Source organism: Spinacia oleracea, chromosome 5 (genome assembly GCF_020520425.1).
Source record: "Spinacia oleracea cultivar Varoflay chromosome 5, BTI_SOV_V1, whole genome shotgun sequence".
In the NCBI taxonomy this organism is placed as follows: domain Eukaryota; kingdom Viridiplantae; phylum Streptophyta; class Magnoliopsida; order Caryophyllales; family Amaranthaceae; genus Spinacia; species Spinacia oleracea.
The window spans coordinates 53351683-53367832 of NC_079491.1; the positions used below are offsets into that span (position 1 = coordinate 53351683).

At 38.1% G+C, this 16150-nt stretch overlaps 1 protein-coding gene across 11 annotated transcripts in view; it reads left to right on the plus strand.

The window, feature by feature from the left end:
- The first annotated feature begins 3196 nt into the window (after positions 1-3196).
- Positions 3197-16150, plus strand: part of LOC130461053 (YTH domain-containing protein ECT2-like) — a 45581-nt gene continuing 32627 nt past the window's right edge. For 3 of the 11 annotated variants that reach the window (XR_008921359.1, XR_008921358.1, XM_056828948.1), the window contains exon 1: positions 3804-5381. Coding sequence is in view for 8 of the 11 variants with exons in the window: in XM_056828948.1 (XP_056684926.1) it covers positions 5259-5381 (123 nt within the window). In the remaining 3 variants the exon portion in view is untranslated. The other 8 variants (XM_056828944.1, XM_056828941.1, XM_056828942.1 and 5 more) reach the window with 8 other exon arrangements.

A 16150-nucleotide genomic window follows, 5' to 3' on the forward strand; every position in this document is an offset into this window, starting at 1 on the left:
ACACAATTTTAAGAATATAATTGACATATGTAAGTACGTTTTATACCATATATATCAATAGTCCATCAGTATACAAGTCATCTATGACACAATATAACTATACATTTAAAAAATTATCCTATAAATACTTGATAGGTTATAGATGGCTCATTCATTAGCTATGATTTGTGATATAACTCCGCTTAAGGAGAAATGGAAAATAAAAGTTAAATTTATACGACTTTGGGAAAACCCAGAATACTACAAATAAAACTGAAATTAAGGCCATCAAAATGGTCTTGATTGATGAAAAAGTATTTTTAATTATTTCGTATGTAACAAAGTATCTTTGTTGTAGGTTTTTCATATTGTTTATTATCATTCTCATAATCTTTTTTAGGTCTCATGGGTCTAAAATTCAAGCCATCATAAAAAAATCTCTCATTGAAAAATTTAAAAATCTTATGAAAGAAGGATCTTCGCGCATTATTGCTAATTTTGGAGTATAATCAAATTTGGGAAAACATAGGCCAACTATCTATACCTACATAATTAATTTATTTTACAACACTATAGTCAAGGAATGTGGAGATGAGGAACTCCCTTTATATGGTTTGAAACTTGTCTCTTCTAACAAAATACTTCAGAATGAAATTGATGATGCAGTTTTAGTTGGTATGATTTCGAGTTATTTATTTCGCATGCATAGTTCATTTGGTTTGATTATTTAATCTCCACATTTATATGTTTGCAGATGTAATTGGAGAAGTTTCCAGCGTTGGTGATATGGTAGATAAATCAACAACCAACACCCCAAACTGGTTTTTTGCAACTTGAAATTGAAGATACGCAGTAAACAATTTAATTACCCAAGTTTCTAAATTAATAATTTTATATTATATTTTAATATTTCATATGACAATCTCTTTAATCTTTTTTTGGTAGAAATAATACATTAAAATGCGCATTATGGGGAAAATATACTCAACAAATGGTTGCCTATAAACAAAATAAAAGTCATAATGGACGCATTATCGTTGTTATTCAATTTGCTCAAATCAAGGTTTTCAAAGGTAATAGAAGTTGTAACGGACGTAGACTATCTTTATTAACCATAGTGCATATTACAAATATATATGTCGTGTTTATATTACAATAACGTATTTGATGTAGGTGGAGTTTTAAATTCAAATTCACTTTTTGCAACTAAACTATTGGTCAATGAGACATGCCCGAAATGAATGAGTTCAAGAAAATATATTCTATAGGACATACTCATATTTTACCATATATTGAATTGTTACTTTATTATTATTATTTCTTTTATATAGTATTTCCGATAAAGATTGTCACTCATCAAAACTAACTCACTTATCAAGTCAAAGTTCGCATTCCATATATGACGAGTTCTTAGTATTGTCTGAACTTATACGGTTGGGTGAGATATGCGAAAAAATATAAGTTAATGATATGTTATTTCACGAGCAAGTGTTTGACAATAGCACAAGAGCAACGTTTTGCTCTTGTCGTACTTCCGCAATAATATTTGTCTCCAACAATTAACTAGGAAATAAAATTATTGTGTATACATCAACTATAAATTGTCAAACACATCAGTTTCATTTAAATATATATTATTGCACACAATTCGATTTACTATAGATTTGAATATCACCGAATAGGAATAATGTTATTGCGTAGTTACTCTTTTTATAAATTTTGCAGGAATGTTATTGTGTGGTACTTGCGTCCATTATTTCTATAGAAAATGAAACCAAATAGTATTATAATTCATGCAAACTTTGTAACAAGAAAATTGATTATGAAGGAGGTGGAACGTTTTGGTGCTCAAAGTGTGATTCACATGTTAAATCTGCACCACCAGGGTATCTTTTCTGTAGAAACAATTAGTGTGTAATTGTTTTTGTATGAGTTACAACTTATTTTATTATTTAACAAATAACAAATTATGTTGTATCAGGTACAACGTCACCGTAACAGTGGAAGACGACAACGGATTTGCAACCTTTAACATTTTTTATCGAGGTTTTTTAAGTACTTCAAATATCAGCAATGGATTTAAAAAATAAGTCGCACAAGGTAATTTATTTACTTATTTTAAAATAAGAAATGTTTTGCGCAAGATATTATTTTATTTTGGTAGCATCTTTATATTATCTTGTACCTGTAAATAATTTACTAATCAAGTACCAATTCCCCATCCTATTATACCAACATACCTTTACATTATATATTCGTTTTTTAGGATAATAAAAGTGCTTTATTTTCCGAAGAACTCAATATGTTCTTAAATAAAAGATTTTTGTTTAAAACTCAAATTTCTAAGTACAATATTGACAAAAAATGGGGAAAATACATTGTGCTTAGAATTAGTGACGATGAGCAATTGGTCAACCAATTTATGGATGTCAATCCTATTGTGGAGGTCATTCCTATAACTTACAAAAGTATACTCAAAATAATGTGTTACGTTCAAAGTAAGATTTTGTTTTTAATTTGATTCTAATACACGTTTTTTATAGGAACATGATGTGGAGGTTGTATCTTCAAACTAATCTATTAAAACATATACATAATGTGTGATACGAAACAAAAATTAGAGTAAATATGATCTTTGAAATAGTAAAATGTGTAAGATTAACAATGTGTGTTGCAAATAGTCCTAAAAACTATAATTTGTTAATTAATTACTACGTATGATATGCACAATCCAAATTTTTACCATCACTCATTTAAATGATTTTATTTAAAATATCAGTACAAACTTATAAAACCGTGCAATTGCACGGGTTGTATACTAGTACAGACTACAAATACAAATAATCTGGGAACGTTTGGACCCAGCCACTTCTTAATATCCCCTAACTGAATACAACATGACTAGCCTAAATAGTCAACATGCTTCTTTACTTGTGTGGTTTTTCGGATCTAAATGAGTCGCAACTCTCAAGGTATTTCCAATCTTTTTTTCTTTTAGATATATATATATATATATATATATATATATATATATATATATATATATATATATATATAGGACCAGGTTCGGGTGAGAACCTCCCTTAAGATGAGAACTACCTTATAATGAGAACCTCTGTGAACCGTTAGATTTAGGTGAAACGAGCGGCTGAGATCTTATCTCACAAATTAAATCACGCGTGGTTCTTTTCAATCTCCTAACTGAGCTGATGTTTTCTCTCTCTACAACCCTCACTCACTGACGTTCATTTCTCTCTCCTCACTCAAATTCAAACGCAATCGTGTCTCTCCTCAACCAATTTGCTTGAAATTACACTTTAAAAACCGGCAATTAGATCTTAATTTCGCGAAAACTACAAAGATTTTGAGGTAATTTTACTTAATTCTTTCGATTTTTTAATGTCGAATTTACTCCATTTTTTTTGCGATTTTTGCTTGAAATTCTGCGATTTTTGCTCAATTTCTGTGGCTTTTGCTCGAATTTCTGCCGTTTTTCCTCGAATTTGTTTTTGATCAACAATTATGCTAATCGCAACCTATAATTCTGAATGTTGTGATTTTTTAGTTAATTTTGTGGAGGTTTTATTGCGCTCGAACTTCTGTGTTTTTGGAATGATTTTTTACTTGTTTTTGGTGAATTTTGGAGCTCGGATATGTGCAATTGATACAGATTAATAATCTTGTTTGCTGGTTTGTTTCTATCAGTGGTTATGTTCGGTTTAGAGGGACTGCCTGCTGTATGGGTAGAGTTTCAGTTCTAGATGTTAGATGTTGCAGTCTGCACAGGACACTATAAATGAGCTTCTGGTTCTTAAGGTAAATTAAATCTCTATTAAAGTAAACTAAATCTCAATTAAAGTAAACTAAATCATTCTGATACATAACTAAATCTCACTTAAAGTAAACTAAATCTCACTTAAAGTAAACTAATCGTTCTATTTCACATTGTCTCATAATGATATTCGTTCTTGAAGTAGATCAAGGAGGATCAGAAGTAAATCAATTAGGTCAAGAAGTAAATTAGTTGTTGCGTTAGGTCGTCTTTGATGTAGATTCCTTGATAGGCTTGCTGACTGCTATTGTGGAGATTTTGGCTAGATTAAGTTGCTGCTTAATGAGCAGGAAATTCATGATTTACTGATCTAACCTGCAACAATATGTTCAAGTCAGAATGTTGGCCCTACTTTAACAACCTGCAACCTACAACATATTTATTTATTCATTTATTTCTCCTTAAACCAAATCTTGTAGAGTAGTTTCAACATTTTGATAATTTCTTTTGATCATTGCATTGTTTTCTAACTAATAATTATTATTTTTGATCATTCATTGATTCTTTTCTATCGTTATTTGTTATCATGGGGATACATTGCCATTGACTTTAGTATCTTGAATCGGATATTTAGGCTGCATTGCCAAATTGGCAAATCAAATTACTGGGTTATTTAGAGATAAAACAAGTGGGTTTGTTTTTCGAGTTTTGAGGTTGTTGATTGAGTTGTTCTGTTGTTGTTTGAAGAAGGAAATTGACAAAGCTGATAAAATTAGAGGGTTAAAGTTGGTGTGTTAATGCCAAGACATGACAAAAAGGTGGTGTGCGCGTAGAACATTGGTATAGAAGGTGTTTGTAGATTGTGATAATGGGGTGTATTTGTTAAAAGGAATCATCTGGTAATAATGATGAAAGAGGAGGGGTGAATAAGTCCCAAGTAATTTCATGACTATTAATTCTAGATGGAAATAGTAGTTTTCAGCGAAATAATCAAGAACTGTCAAGTAATTTCGCAAACAGAAAATGAGACGTGTCCAGCACTCAGAAGTCAGAAACTAAGAGGTAGATTTGGTCATAAGAAGAGCACTTCTTAAGAAAAAAAAAACTAAGAACAATCAACATATCTATAGACAGCAGGAGTTTGTACCGAGATGCTCATGAAGGAAATGCAATTTCCCATGATGCATGTGCTTGCGGTTGGCTGTTAACTTTTGAATTAGTTCCATCTACTTTTTTAGTTATTTATCTACTTTTGAAAATGTGATGCAACTTGAGATTTTTTGTTTATGTGAATTACTTTAAATCAGTTCCATTTATTTTAAATTAGTTCCATTTACTTTTTGTTCAATTGATACATGCTGCTGCAAGTTGGGGCCAGATTGGGTGTGGCTCAGATGAGCACCTAGTTCTTGGTATAAATCAGTAGTATGAATTGAGGGAGGAGGACCCGACTACTAGCTCACCTTCGAAGGAGGCCAACCAGAAGCATCTGAGGGAGGTATTCAACATGAACATGACAAGGATTCTTGCATTCAAGAACAAGCCACCTACTCATGTTGAGTTCATGCCCCAGGACTATGCTTCTGTCCACCAATCTAAGCCTGTTAAGCCTCGCAAACACATCCGTCAGGTGATTTCTTATGCCTATTTATATATCAAATCCACAAAATTATTTATGTTTATCGTTGTTCATTTAATTGGGTTGTTTTGGTCAAAGTAGGATAAGAAACCCTAAGCAGAAATTGTTCTTCCACTTGCAAACTTCTGTTTGTTATGATATTTTGTTAGTAGATGTGCTTAAACCTATTAGCTAAAATGGTAGAGCACTATGCATATGCATAGGGGATGTAGGTTCGATTCTGTGAGGGGGTCGAAAAAGCACGAGGCTATTGCGTGACCTCGTCCCTCGTGGGTGTGACGATTCTTTTTATTCAATCAAGTGTAATTGGATTTCCTGTGAGTTTACACCCAATTGACTAGTAATATAGGAGTCGCCATTCAGTTTTTAACGACAATGAGAAAAACTGACAAAACCCGGTTATCGTGACATAAAGGGAGTGCAATTATGTTTGACCACGACGGCCGTAGGTTCCCTTGTGATCCCTGGTGGTGGGGATCGCTCAACGTACACCCGCAGGGTAGAGATTGAGGGTTTGGGGGACTGTAACTACCGAGAGGAGTACTCGCTCTTCGATAACTCCAGAGGCAGGATATCCTTACTAGCTCAGCATAAATAATTGAAGGGACATGCGTTAACTATTAAACTAATCTGAGTTGATTTTAGCAATATGCAACATATAATACTAGATCGATCGCGATTATCTGATTTAAATAGCATTAAGGGACCTAGCATGATAATCCAATTTCCCAAAAATATTATATTTGTTAGGCGTGGTAGAACAATCAGATTTAGTTAGTTTAACAGTTCATAAAAAGGGCGAGGAAAGCAATTAAATCATCGAAAAGGGACACATTACAACACACCCTTGAGAGGTGCGTCACGGTTCTCAGAAAACTAACCACTTTGACTTTGCTATTTCTCCTTTTTATTTAACGAATCTCAAATTATGGGACAGGATACGTTCTGTTCGATTTATGGATCGATTGCAACAGAACGCGTGAACAATTTCGCAGCGTGAGGCTTAGGCTAGGGGTTGGAGTCAATACTCAGAATATGAATTGTGTGTTGTGTGTTATTTCACGTCGGACTTGGGCTATATTTATAGAAAAGAGTTTGTGGAAAGATAGAATTGCAGAGCTGTAATCCACAAAGAATTAGGAAAAAAACACGTACCCAGGTAATTCAAGCGCCCAGGCCTGGGCGCCGAAGATTTCGGCGCCCAGAGCCAGGCGTTGAAAATAGGGTCTGGGCTGTTTTCTTAGTCAGATTCGGATTCCTGAAATCCGTAGTGTTTGAGACTTAGTCGAGTCTTTTAGTGCGTATCAATTTCATGACGGAATGCGTCTGGGCCCGTTACGAACTCTAGGCTCGTTAGGATTTTAATTAATACGTAACTCTAATTTACGAATCATATTAGGAATAGGATTCTCGCAGTTTTCTATCTCATTTAGGATTTATGTTGGAGTGCAACACCTAATTCTGACAGGTTTCTATCTTTTATGACTTTCCACTTTTAGAAGCTACCCTTTTACGGCAGTTACTATTTTTAGCAGGTTTCCATAAATAGAAGGTTTCTATAAATAGCAGGTTTCGGGTGAAACGAGAAGGGTGATTGAGATTCGTTATTTTATAGGAGATGCGTTGTCAAGTGGAGATTTATGTTTTCATCATCGAACCTTTCCCTTTCGGGAATGGGGACAAAAGTAGGTGTCTACAGTTAGCCCCCACTTTGACTGAGTCTTGGAGTAAGACGATGGTCAAAGTTTTAGACGGAATGCGTCACACAAGCCATGGTGACCTGTTTTTTGCGAGGGTCTCACGAGCCCCCGAGTGATAACATTTGACTTAAGGGTCATCACTTTGAAGTGTCGACATATCCCTCACGTGTCATTGGGATTTGTCAACTGATAGTATAGAAACTTCCTCACTTTGTCATTGGAAGGATCTAAAGGTGCGTAGAAACTCCCTCACTTTGTCATTGGGAGTAGCTACAGATGTTTTCGAAATCAAAGCTGTAAAGTGTAATTGGGCCTGGCCAAGCCCAATCACGAGGTAAAAAATGTTTTTAAAGATTCTCATTTTTAGGGTTAGCTAAACGAGAAAACCCCCTTGTTTTTATGGTACGTAAAACGAAGGAAAATCCAGCACATCGTTCTTTTTTGGAAAAAACGGAAAACCAATCTTTGAATTTTTTGTGGAAAAAGGAAAGCTACTCACATCGTTCTTTTTTTTGGAAAAACGGAAAACCAAAAGCTACTCACATCGTTTTTGGGAAAAACGGAAAACCAAAAGCTACTCACGTCGTTTTTGGGAAAAACGGAAAACCAATCCTTTAATTTTTGAAAAAGGGAAAGCTACTCACATCGCTTTTTTTGGAAAAAACGGAAAACCAATAACTACTCACATCGCTCTTTTTTGGAAAAACGGAAAACCAAAAGCTACTCACATCGTTTTTGGGAAAAACAGAAAACCAAAGGCTACTCACATCGTTTTTGGGAAAAACGGAAAACCAAAGGCTACTCACATCGTTTTTGGGAAAAACGGAAAACCAAAGGCTACTCACATCGTTTTTGGGAAAAACGGAAAACCAAAGGCTACTCACATCGTTTTTGGGAAAAACGGAAAAAAATGTTATTGCTACAGCGACTAAGGACCTGCGCGGTTAGTGACGCAGACCCCGCCGGCTAAAGATGGCGAGCCTGTCCGCTAAGGGTGGACACCCCGTCCGATAGAAGTTGACGAATCTGTTTTAAAATTTGTTTGTGTTTATTTTTTGAAAATAAGGACCTACGTGGTTTGCGCCGTAGACCCCGCCGGCTGAAGATGGCGAGCCTATTTCATTTTGTTTTTGAAGATTCTATTTTTCGAAAACTGAGGACCTGCGCTGCTAGTGACGCAGACCCCGCCCGCTGAAGGTGGGCGAGCCCTGTCCTCTAAGGGTGGACGCCCCGCTCGCTGGAGGTGAGTGAACCTGAATTCGTCCTTTTTTATTTGGGATTCGCATGGTTCGTGGCGCGATCTTGTCCGATTGAGGTGGGCAAGTCCCTATTTCTTTTGTTCATCGTGATTTCTTTTGAGAATTTCTTTTTGTTCATTCTTGTAAGAGCGAATTCTTTCGAGGGATGCTCGGATTTAGTTGCAACCTGAATGTGGGTTGATAACGTGCTTAGGCGGACCATTGTCTTGTGGCCATCATCTTTCATGGTTTTGAGCTAGTCTTTACGGCTCAATTTTGCCACTACTTGGGTCCTTGATTAGGGGACTATGTATAAGTATCAACGGCGACCTTTGTCTTGAGGTCGTAGTCCGGTCTTATTATATTTTTTTTTTAAGATTATCCAAACATGGGACTTCGTACAGCGTAGTCTGGGAATATCGTTTTAACCTTGCATACTCCCCTTTTTTTTTAGATATATTTTTTTCTTTCGAGCCACCAAGTACTCGTGCTTGGCGTTCAGTTCTTGTCAAAGAGGTTCTTTGGGGATACGCATTTTGTAATGTCCTTGATCGTGTTTGGGATTGTGCTCGTAAGTGCGAGCGATCTTTGTAGTGGTGTGCTACTCTTAACAAAGCCGTGAGGTGCAACTTTTTGTAAGGAAATTGGCAATTTTCGAGTCAAATGGATGCGGCAGGGCCCAATAGAAGTTAGGGCCTTTTTTGAGCCTGGGTTCATTTTCGGCGCCCAGGCCTGGGCGTTGAAATAATTCACGCCCAGGTGGGGCGTTAAAAATGTTGTTTGGGCTGGTCTTTTGATGACACAATTGGCCTCTTGTTCATTCGTTTATTTCACTTGGAAGTTCTATGTATTCTCTTCTCTTTTGTTTTTTCTTTATTTTTAGAACGTGATGATTTTCTTGAGAAGTCGTAGCCGATTGGTGGACTACGGTGCTTGTCTCTTTGGGGCGATTATTTTAAGGAATTGTTGCTCTTAAGGCGTACAGTTATTGCAATAGTTGGGCGAGTCTATTTGGCCCGAGGAACATACCTCGAGGCGTAAGATTTTGATCGCTCTTGTATATATATTTTTTTTCTTTTGAACGCGTTCGTGAATGTTCGATACTTAGAATGATGATATGTATGTGCGAACGAGCGTTCATAGAATGGCCGTCGTGTGCGGTCCATTAATCAGTTTGCTTGAATCATTTTTTTTTGAACAATGACTGATTTTGAATAGTTTCCTTAGAAGCTTGATAGGGGTCAGGTCCATTCATGAAGTGGGCTTAAACATCGCCCTTTCGATTGTTCGAACATTTGCTTCGAGATTTTTTTATTTTGCTATGGTTGTTTCGTAGCTTGGAGCCCCCAAGTATGCATGTTGGGATGCTTCCTTTTGGCGTACGATTTTTGGTAGGTTCTTTTGAGAAAGATGCCTTGGGGTTCCACTCGTGTAGGTGCGAGCTATCCCTTCCGTGGTGGGTAATATTTTGCTACTTTTAATCCTTAATGTAGAAGTCGTGTGGCTTGCATTTTGAATTTGGGCGATAAGTAGTCTTTGCCTCTTTTACACGTGCTCCTTGTCGTGCCTACATTAGTGCAATATGCCTTACTCTTTTTTTAGACTTGTACCGTCGGATGGTTGAACTTACGGTGCGACGTAGGCTTGTGTGGCCTAACATTGTGTCTTAGAACATTCCTCCAGGCGTTGGGATATCATTATTATTTTTGCATTGGAGTACTTCATCATGCCTCGTTCAGGTGTTCGAACAAGTGTAGCACCTTCTGCGTGGGTTTGCACGGCTTATTACTTCTTTCGATGCGAGGATTCATAGGTGTTTCTTTCTCTCTTTTTATATCTGGGCAAAACTTGGCTAGCAGAAAGAATCAGCGCCCAGGCTGGGGCGTTAAAGATATTGGCGCCCAGCTCTGGGCGTTGAAAATTATCTCTGGGTATATTTTGACAGTTCTTATCCTTGATTTTCTTTCGCTTTTGCTTTGGTATGAGGTAGACTGTGTAACGGGCGCTTATAGGGCGAGCGTTAGGTGCAGTAGTTTGATCGGAGTATTGGTGACTCGCGATTTTCAGTTACCCTTGTTAGTGGGGTTACTTTATATATTCTAAGTAGTGCTTAGAATTTGGGAGGGGTTGTATCCATTCTAAGGTTCGTTTTACACGATTAAAGCTTAGGATTGTGCCCCCTATGACGTGTGTATAGCATTAGCGTCGAGAATTTGTGATGAAATCGTCATTTCGAGCTTTTTTAGAGTGTTTTTCTCAAGCCCCCCAATTGTAGCTACGGGATTGGCTTGGTGCTATAATGCTTTGCATACGTTTATATGCATTCATGGTGACATGGATCATGAATAGTTTGAACCAGACTCGTTTAGTGCGAGGTACATTCGAGTAGTGATTTTGCTGCTTCTCTTGTAAATGTCGTATTGTGCGACATTGCCATGGTCAAGGTAGTCACATGTTGAAGTGTGCCTTGTCCAAAAGCTAGGTGCCTTTCTTTACCCATAATCATATGTGGAAATCCTTTGACTCACTTGCAACATTGAGATAAACGCATACTTAGTTTAAACCAACGACACTTTATTATGTTCGAGAAAGTCTTTGAAAATCATTTGAAAATTATTTAAAATCCGAATCCTACTGTGTACAATCCGAGGTGTCCTAAGTAAGTTGACTTATAGAAGGGTTCGCACAGGATTACTTGAGTGAATCAAAATACTGTTACGATTTTTGGAATGCTGTCTAAGGATTTGCTGGAGGCCAGGGTGCAGGCGTCAAGATACACTTGTGCCCGTTTGGCATATGCTTTAGGCTTTTAGGGCCACCTTTTCCAGAATTGCGAGAATATAAACCGTTTTCAAATTGACTTAGATTTACTTGGTGTATGTCTGCACAAAAGGTCAAGGTATACTTAGTTCTTTCCCTAGCTCTTTCATTTCAATTTTTAGCCCCCAATTGCTATTATGTCTTCCCATTAATGATGCTTTTAGATTTCGATTTTAGATGCCCGTGTCACATGTCTGAGTAGGGTGAGCCTCGGTTAAGTGCCAAGTCCTATTGACAATGTCTTATTTTTTCTTTTTTTTCAAAGGGGATTCGCAAGCATTTGGATTACCATGAACGGGTGCCCTGAGTTCGAAGGAACGATGGGGCGATGCCGTAGAACAATCCTCTTTTTTGCAAGCTTACTGCCTTTACTACTTGTTGGCGATCCTGGCTGTGTCTAGTGGTGAAAGAAGGTCTTTAAGCGAACGACTTATGTCTAGTGGTGAAAGAAAGTCTTTAAGTGAGTTAGTTCGCTTTAGGGAGGGTCAAGTCTAGTACTTTAGAGGTCATGGACGCTTGCGCTAGCCCCCATTCAATTGAGGCAAAGCGATATTTTTGAGTCTTGGCTAAGTGCCTAGGAGTGTGAGTGCTCCTTCTGGCAAGGGTACGTGCCCTTATTATTTTTCGATGTGTGCTCATTAATTTTGGCATTTTGATGACTTGGATTCTTCCTTTGACTTAAATTTTTCTTTCGACTTGGATTACAAGTAATTAAATTTCAATAAGGGACTTCTATTTTTTATTCTTGTTTTTCTATAGGCTTTAATATTTTTGGAAATTGGTTGGACCGAATCATGGATTGCCTACGTATCCGCCTTAAATAAATTTAATTTGGAATCAGGTCTTGCGTAGTTCTTAGCCTAGAAAATGGTTTCATAGAATGCCGATTTTAAACAAGTATGTTCTGAGGTGGAAACATATTTTTTGAAATGGTAGAATAAGTGAAGTTTATTATTATTTTAATCTGCCGCTTTGCCGTAAGCCAAAAATTTGTTTTATATTTTTTGAGTACATAATTTTTTGAGTACATGTATTTTTTGGTACGTATATCTGAATACGTGTTGTACCCCTCCAAGTGTTCGTTATTTTTCCGTGCATGTGCGGATAAAATGACGAGCACTTCTGGACAAAATTTGGCGAGCAGAGAGATTCAGCGCCCAGGCTGGGGCGCTAAAGATTTCGGCGCCCAGCTCGAGGCGCTGAAAATGATTTCTGGGCGGATCTTTTTTGGTGCGCTAAATGCTTCTTTTCCTTTTCAAAGCTTTAGAGGCGCTTTGCAAAGTTTGCTTTTTTATTATTTATTCCCTTTTTTTGTACTTTTCATTTGTTTCCTTTTTTATTCGTGACTCGAGACGGTTTGATAGGATAATTTGTATTGGTCAAGCATGAGGATTACATCTGCTAGGACTCACAATTTGCATCCTCAGGCTAGGGTCATGAGTTTACATCAACCAAGGCTAATGAGTAGCCTGGGGGCGGCTCAAGGGTATATCAACAGGATGTATTCAAGCAAGTTATATGGTCCTTATACTAGTGGTGATGTAAGAGCAGGTTTTGGAAATAATGGGTATGACGCACGTGTCAATGACCGTGCATGGTTTGCAGTTGACAACAAGTTCAGGAACAAGAGTCGAGGTAATGGTTTCTTGGGTTATGGCGATGAGAACATGGATGGGTTAAATGAGCTGAACAGGGGCCCCATAGCAAAGGCGTCTAAGAGCATAAGGATTGGAAAGGGTAGACATCGTAGATCCTTATGATTTGGATTCGTTGACTCAATTCTTTTCCTTTGCTTTACTTGTGTAAATTTCGCACTTTGGGAGGCACGGGCTAAGTATTTCATGGCTCGCTCTTTTCGCTCTCCCTTTTCTCTTTCTTTTTAAGTATTTCATGGCTTGCTCTTTTCGCTCTCCCTTTTCCCTTTCTTTTTTTTGCTTGGGATCTCTCCCCAACATAAATCCTTCAATTTTTATTTGGGCTAAGAGGTAGATGGTTGTGGTCTTTGAGTCACGAGGCGAGACTGAGTGAGCCTCGTTTGGTAGGCCTATAGTGGACCTTTAATTTTAGTAGGCCTAGGATGGACCTTTAATTTTAGCAGGCCTAGGGTGGACCTTTTAAATTGTCTTACTTTGCAAGCGTATTTAGTTGTTTCTTAAAATGTGCAAATAGCGTAGATTCAAAATGTTGTTTTTACCTTATTGAAATTTAACGAAAGAATTACATCGAAAATAATTTTTTTTTGCTTCTTTTCAGATTCCAGTTTTCGGGATTTAATTGGAAGTTGTGATTTAGACTCAAACTTTCATTAATCTTTCTGATTATAACTCGTGTATGAATACAAGGAGGTGGCCTAGACTCAAAATAATGACGTGGCGTAAGCCTATAATACTTGACCAAGCGACTCTCAGACTTAGGCTAATTGGACCATAACTTTCGTTGGTTGACACTTTAGATTTTAACCCTTGGGTGTTCATTTGTCACGCGCCATTTTGCTTAATGTTGGCAAAGTAGTTAGTTGGGGAGATCGAATTTTTATTTTTGCAAGACTAGAATCATTAGTGCGGCTTCCCTCTTAGTGTGTATTGCTTTACCCCAATGGTAGCCTTATGGTATGCCGATATGGGTATTTTCATGGTTGGTCATGTTGCATTCATGGAAAATCTTTTAGTCCGTACTTAGGAGTATTTCAAGGAGCGAGTGGCTCGAGAGGACTATGATGGTCGTGACCCAATGTGATCATAAGCCTTGAGGCCATTAATTTTTCTTGCCCATGGTATTGACACCTTAGGTTCACTTTGGGGGTTGTGCGACTATGGGGGAATGATTTCCAGAATGTGACCGTTTCCATTTTGCAAATACTATAATATGTTCTTTTATTGGTGAGAGAGAGTATTGAGGCCGTAGACTCTTAGCAAGGGATGACAATTACATATGGGTGCCTTGATTTAAATGTCAGGAAGGGAGACTCAATATGGTTTAACCTTTTAACTTGCAGAACGACGCCAAGCATTAGGACCGATTCTATGGATAAGACAACTAAGACTTAGGATTTAGATTGTACTTTGGCATAGCCTAGTCTAGACTTGGATTTATTTTTTTATTTGAACATTATTTTTTTTCTTGAATACTTTATTCGAACATCATTTTTTGAATTCTTTGCCCATGTGACATTCAAAGTGTTTTTTTTTTTAAAATTAGCATGCTCGGTTTTGGTGCCGAACATCGTCGTCGTAGGAGGCCTAACAACGACACAAAGAGTTATTTATTTTTTTATAAGTCGCTTTTAGAATCGAGTGCTTTTTCATACGCCCTCGTAGCAATTTTCACAAAAGGCCTTTTTTGCTACGTGTTTTTTTTTTGCGCGGGCACCGAGGCTGCTGCGCCTGACCAGAAGGCCAAGCAGCAACTTCAGCGCCCAGCGTAGGGCGTTAAAAATTCTGGCGCCCAGCCAGGGGCGTTGAAAATGCGTCCCTGGCTGATTCTCGTTTTCTGTTTGCGTCTACTTTTGTTTATGCGACTTCGATTTGCGTGCTTGCCTAATAACGTCCTTTACGCGTTGTGCAGCGTTTGTGGGATTCGTTACAGGCCATCCCGAGCGTCGCTTATTTTTGTGGCGATCATTCGGGTTTGCGGAACACGTATTTCGGTATAACTCTTTGGCAAATTAGTCAATGAATGTTTGGGCAATTTTTAAGGTCGTTGGTTTTCTAGGATAGTTTGTCACACACAATCACATATTTCGCTACACATAACTAACATTCATCATGAGGCGATAATAACATGTCATGTAGTTTATGATAGGATTCTATGGGCAGTTATTTGCGCCTGGCTTGGTACCGCTTCTATCGTAGATCCAACACATGCCCCGGTCGAGGTAGTGTCTTCAACAGACGAATTTCGCTCAAGAGGCCAACCCGCAAGTGCAAGCCAAGGGGGCATGCAGGCGAGAGGGACCTAATGAGCGAGCGATTGGGTTCGAGATAGGTGTACTACCTGCACAAGTACCGAGTGGGCAACATGCGCGGCGTATGCACCCCCCTATTGGCGAAAAAAGGTATCCTTAGTCCCAACTCCCGAGGGAGCCGAGATTCGTTATGCTGTTCTGCCCGTTCACATTAATATGCTGATTTTCAGGTGGTCCCAACTTGATGGGGAAATAAACGCGGGGTAGGATCGTTTCACCCTTCGGCTATTTTGATTACCTACAAGCACGAGTATTTCCTTCACTATCCCCAGTGGAGTCGCCACTGTGAGGGGGTCGAAAAAGCACGAGGCTAATGCGTGACCTCGTCCCTCGTGGGTGTGACGATTCTTTTTATTCAATCAAGTGTAATTGGATTTCCTGTGAGTTTACACCCAATTGACTAGTAATATAGGAGTCGCCATTCAGTTTTTAACGACAATGAGAAAAACTGACAAAACCCGGTTATCGTGACATAAAGGGAGTGCAATTATGTTTGACCACGACGGCCGTAGGTTCCCTTGTGATCCCTGGTGGTGGGGATCGCTCAACGTACACCCGCAGGGTAGAGATTGAGGGTTTGGGGGACTGTAACTACCGAGAGGAGTACTCGCTCTTCGATAACTCCAGAGGCAGGATATCCTTACTAGCTCAGCATAAATAATTGAAGGGACATGCGTTAACTATTAAACTAATCTGAGTTGATTTTAGCAATATGCAACATATAATACTAGATCGATCGCGATTATCTGATTTAAATAGCATTAAGGGACCTAGCATGATAATCCAATTTCCCAAAAATATTATATTTGTTAGGCGTGGTAGAACAATCAGATTTAGTTAGTTTAACAGTTCATAAAAAGGGCGAGGAAAGCAATTAAATCATCGAAAAGGGACACATTACGACGCACCCTTGAGAGGTGCGTCACGGTTCTCTGAAAACTAACCACTTTGACTTTGCTATTTCTCCTTTTTATTTAACGAATCTCAAATTATGGGACAGGATACGTTCTGTTCGATTTATGGATCGATTGCAACAGA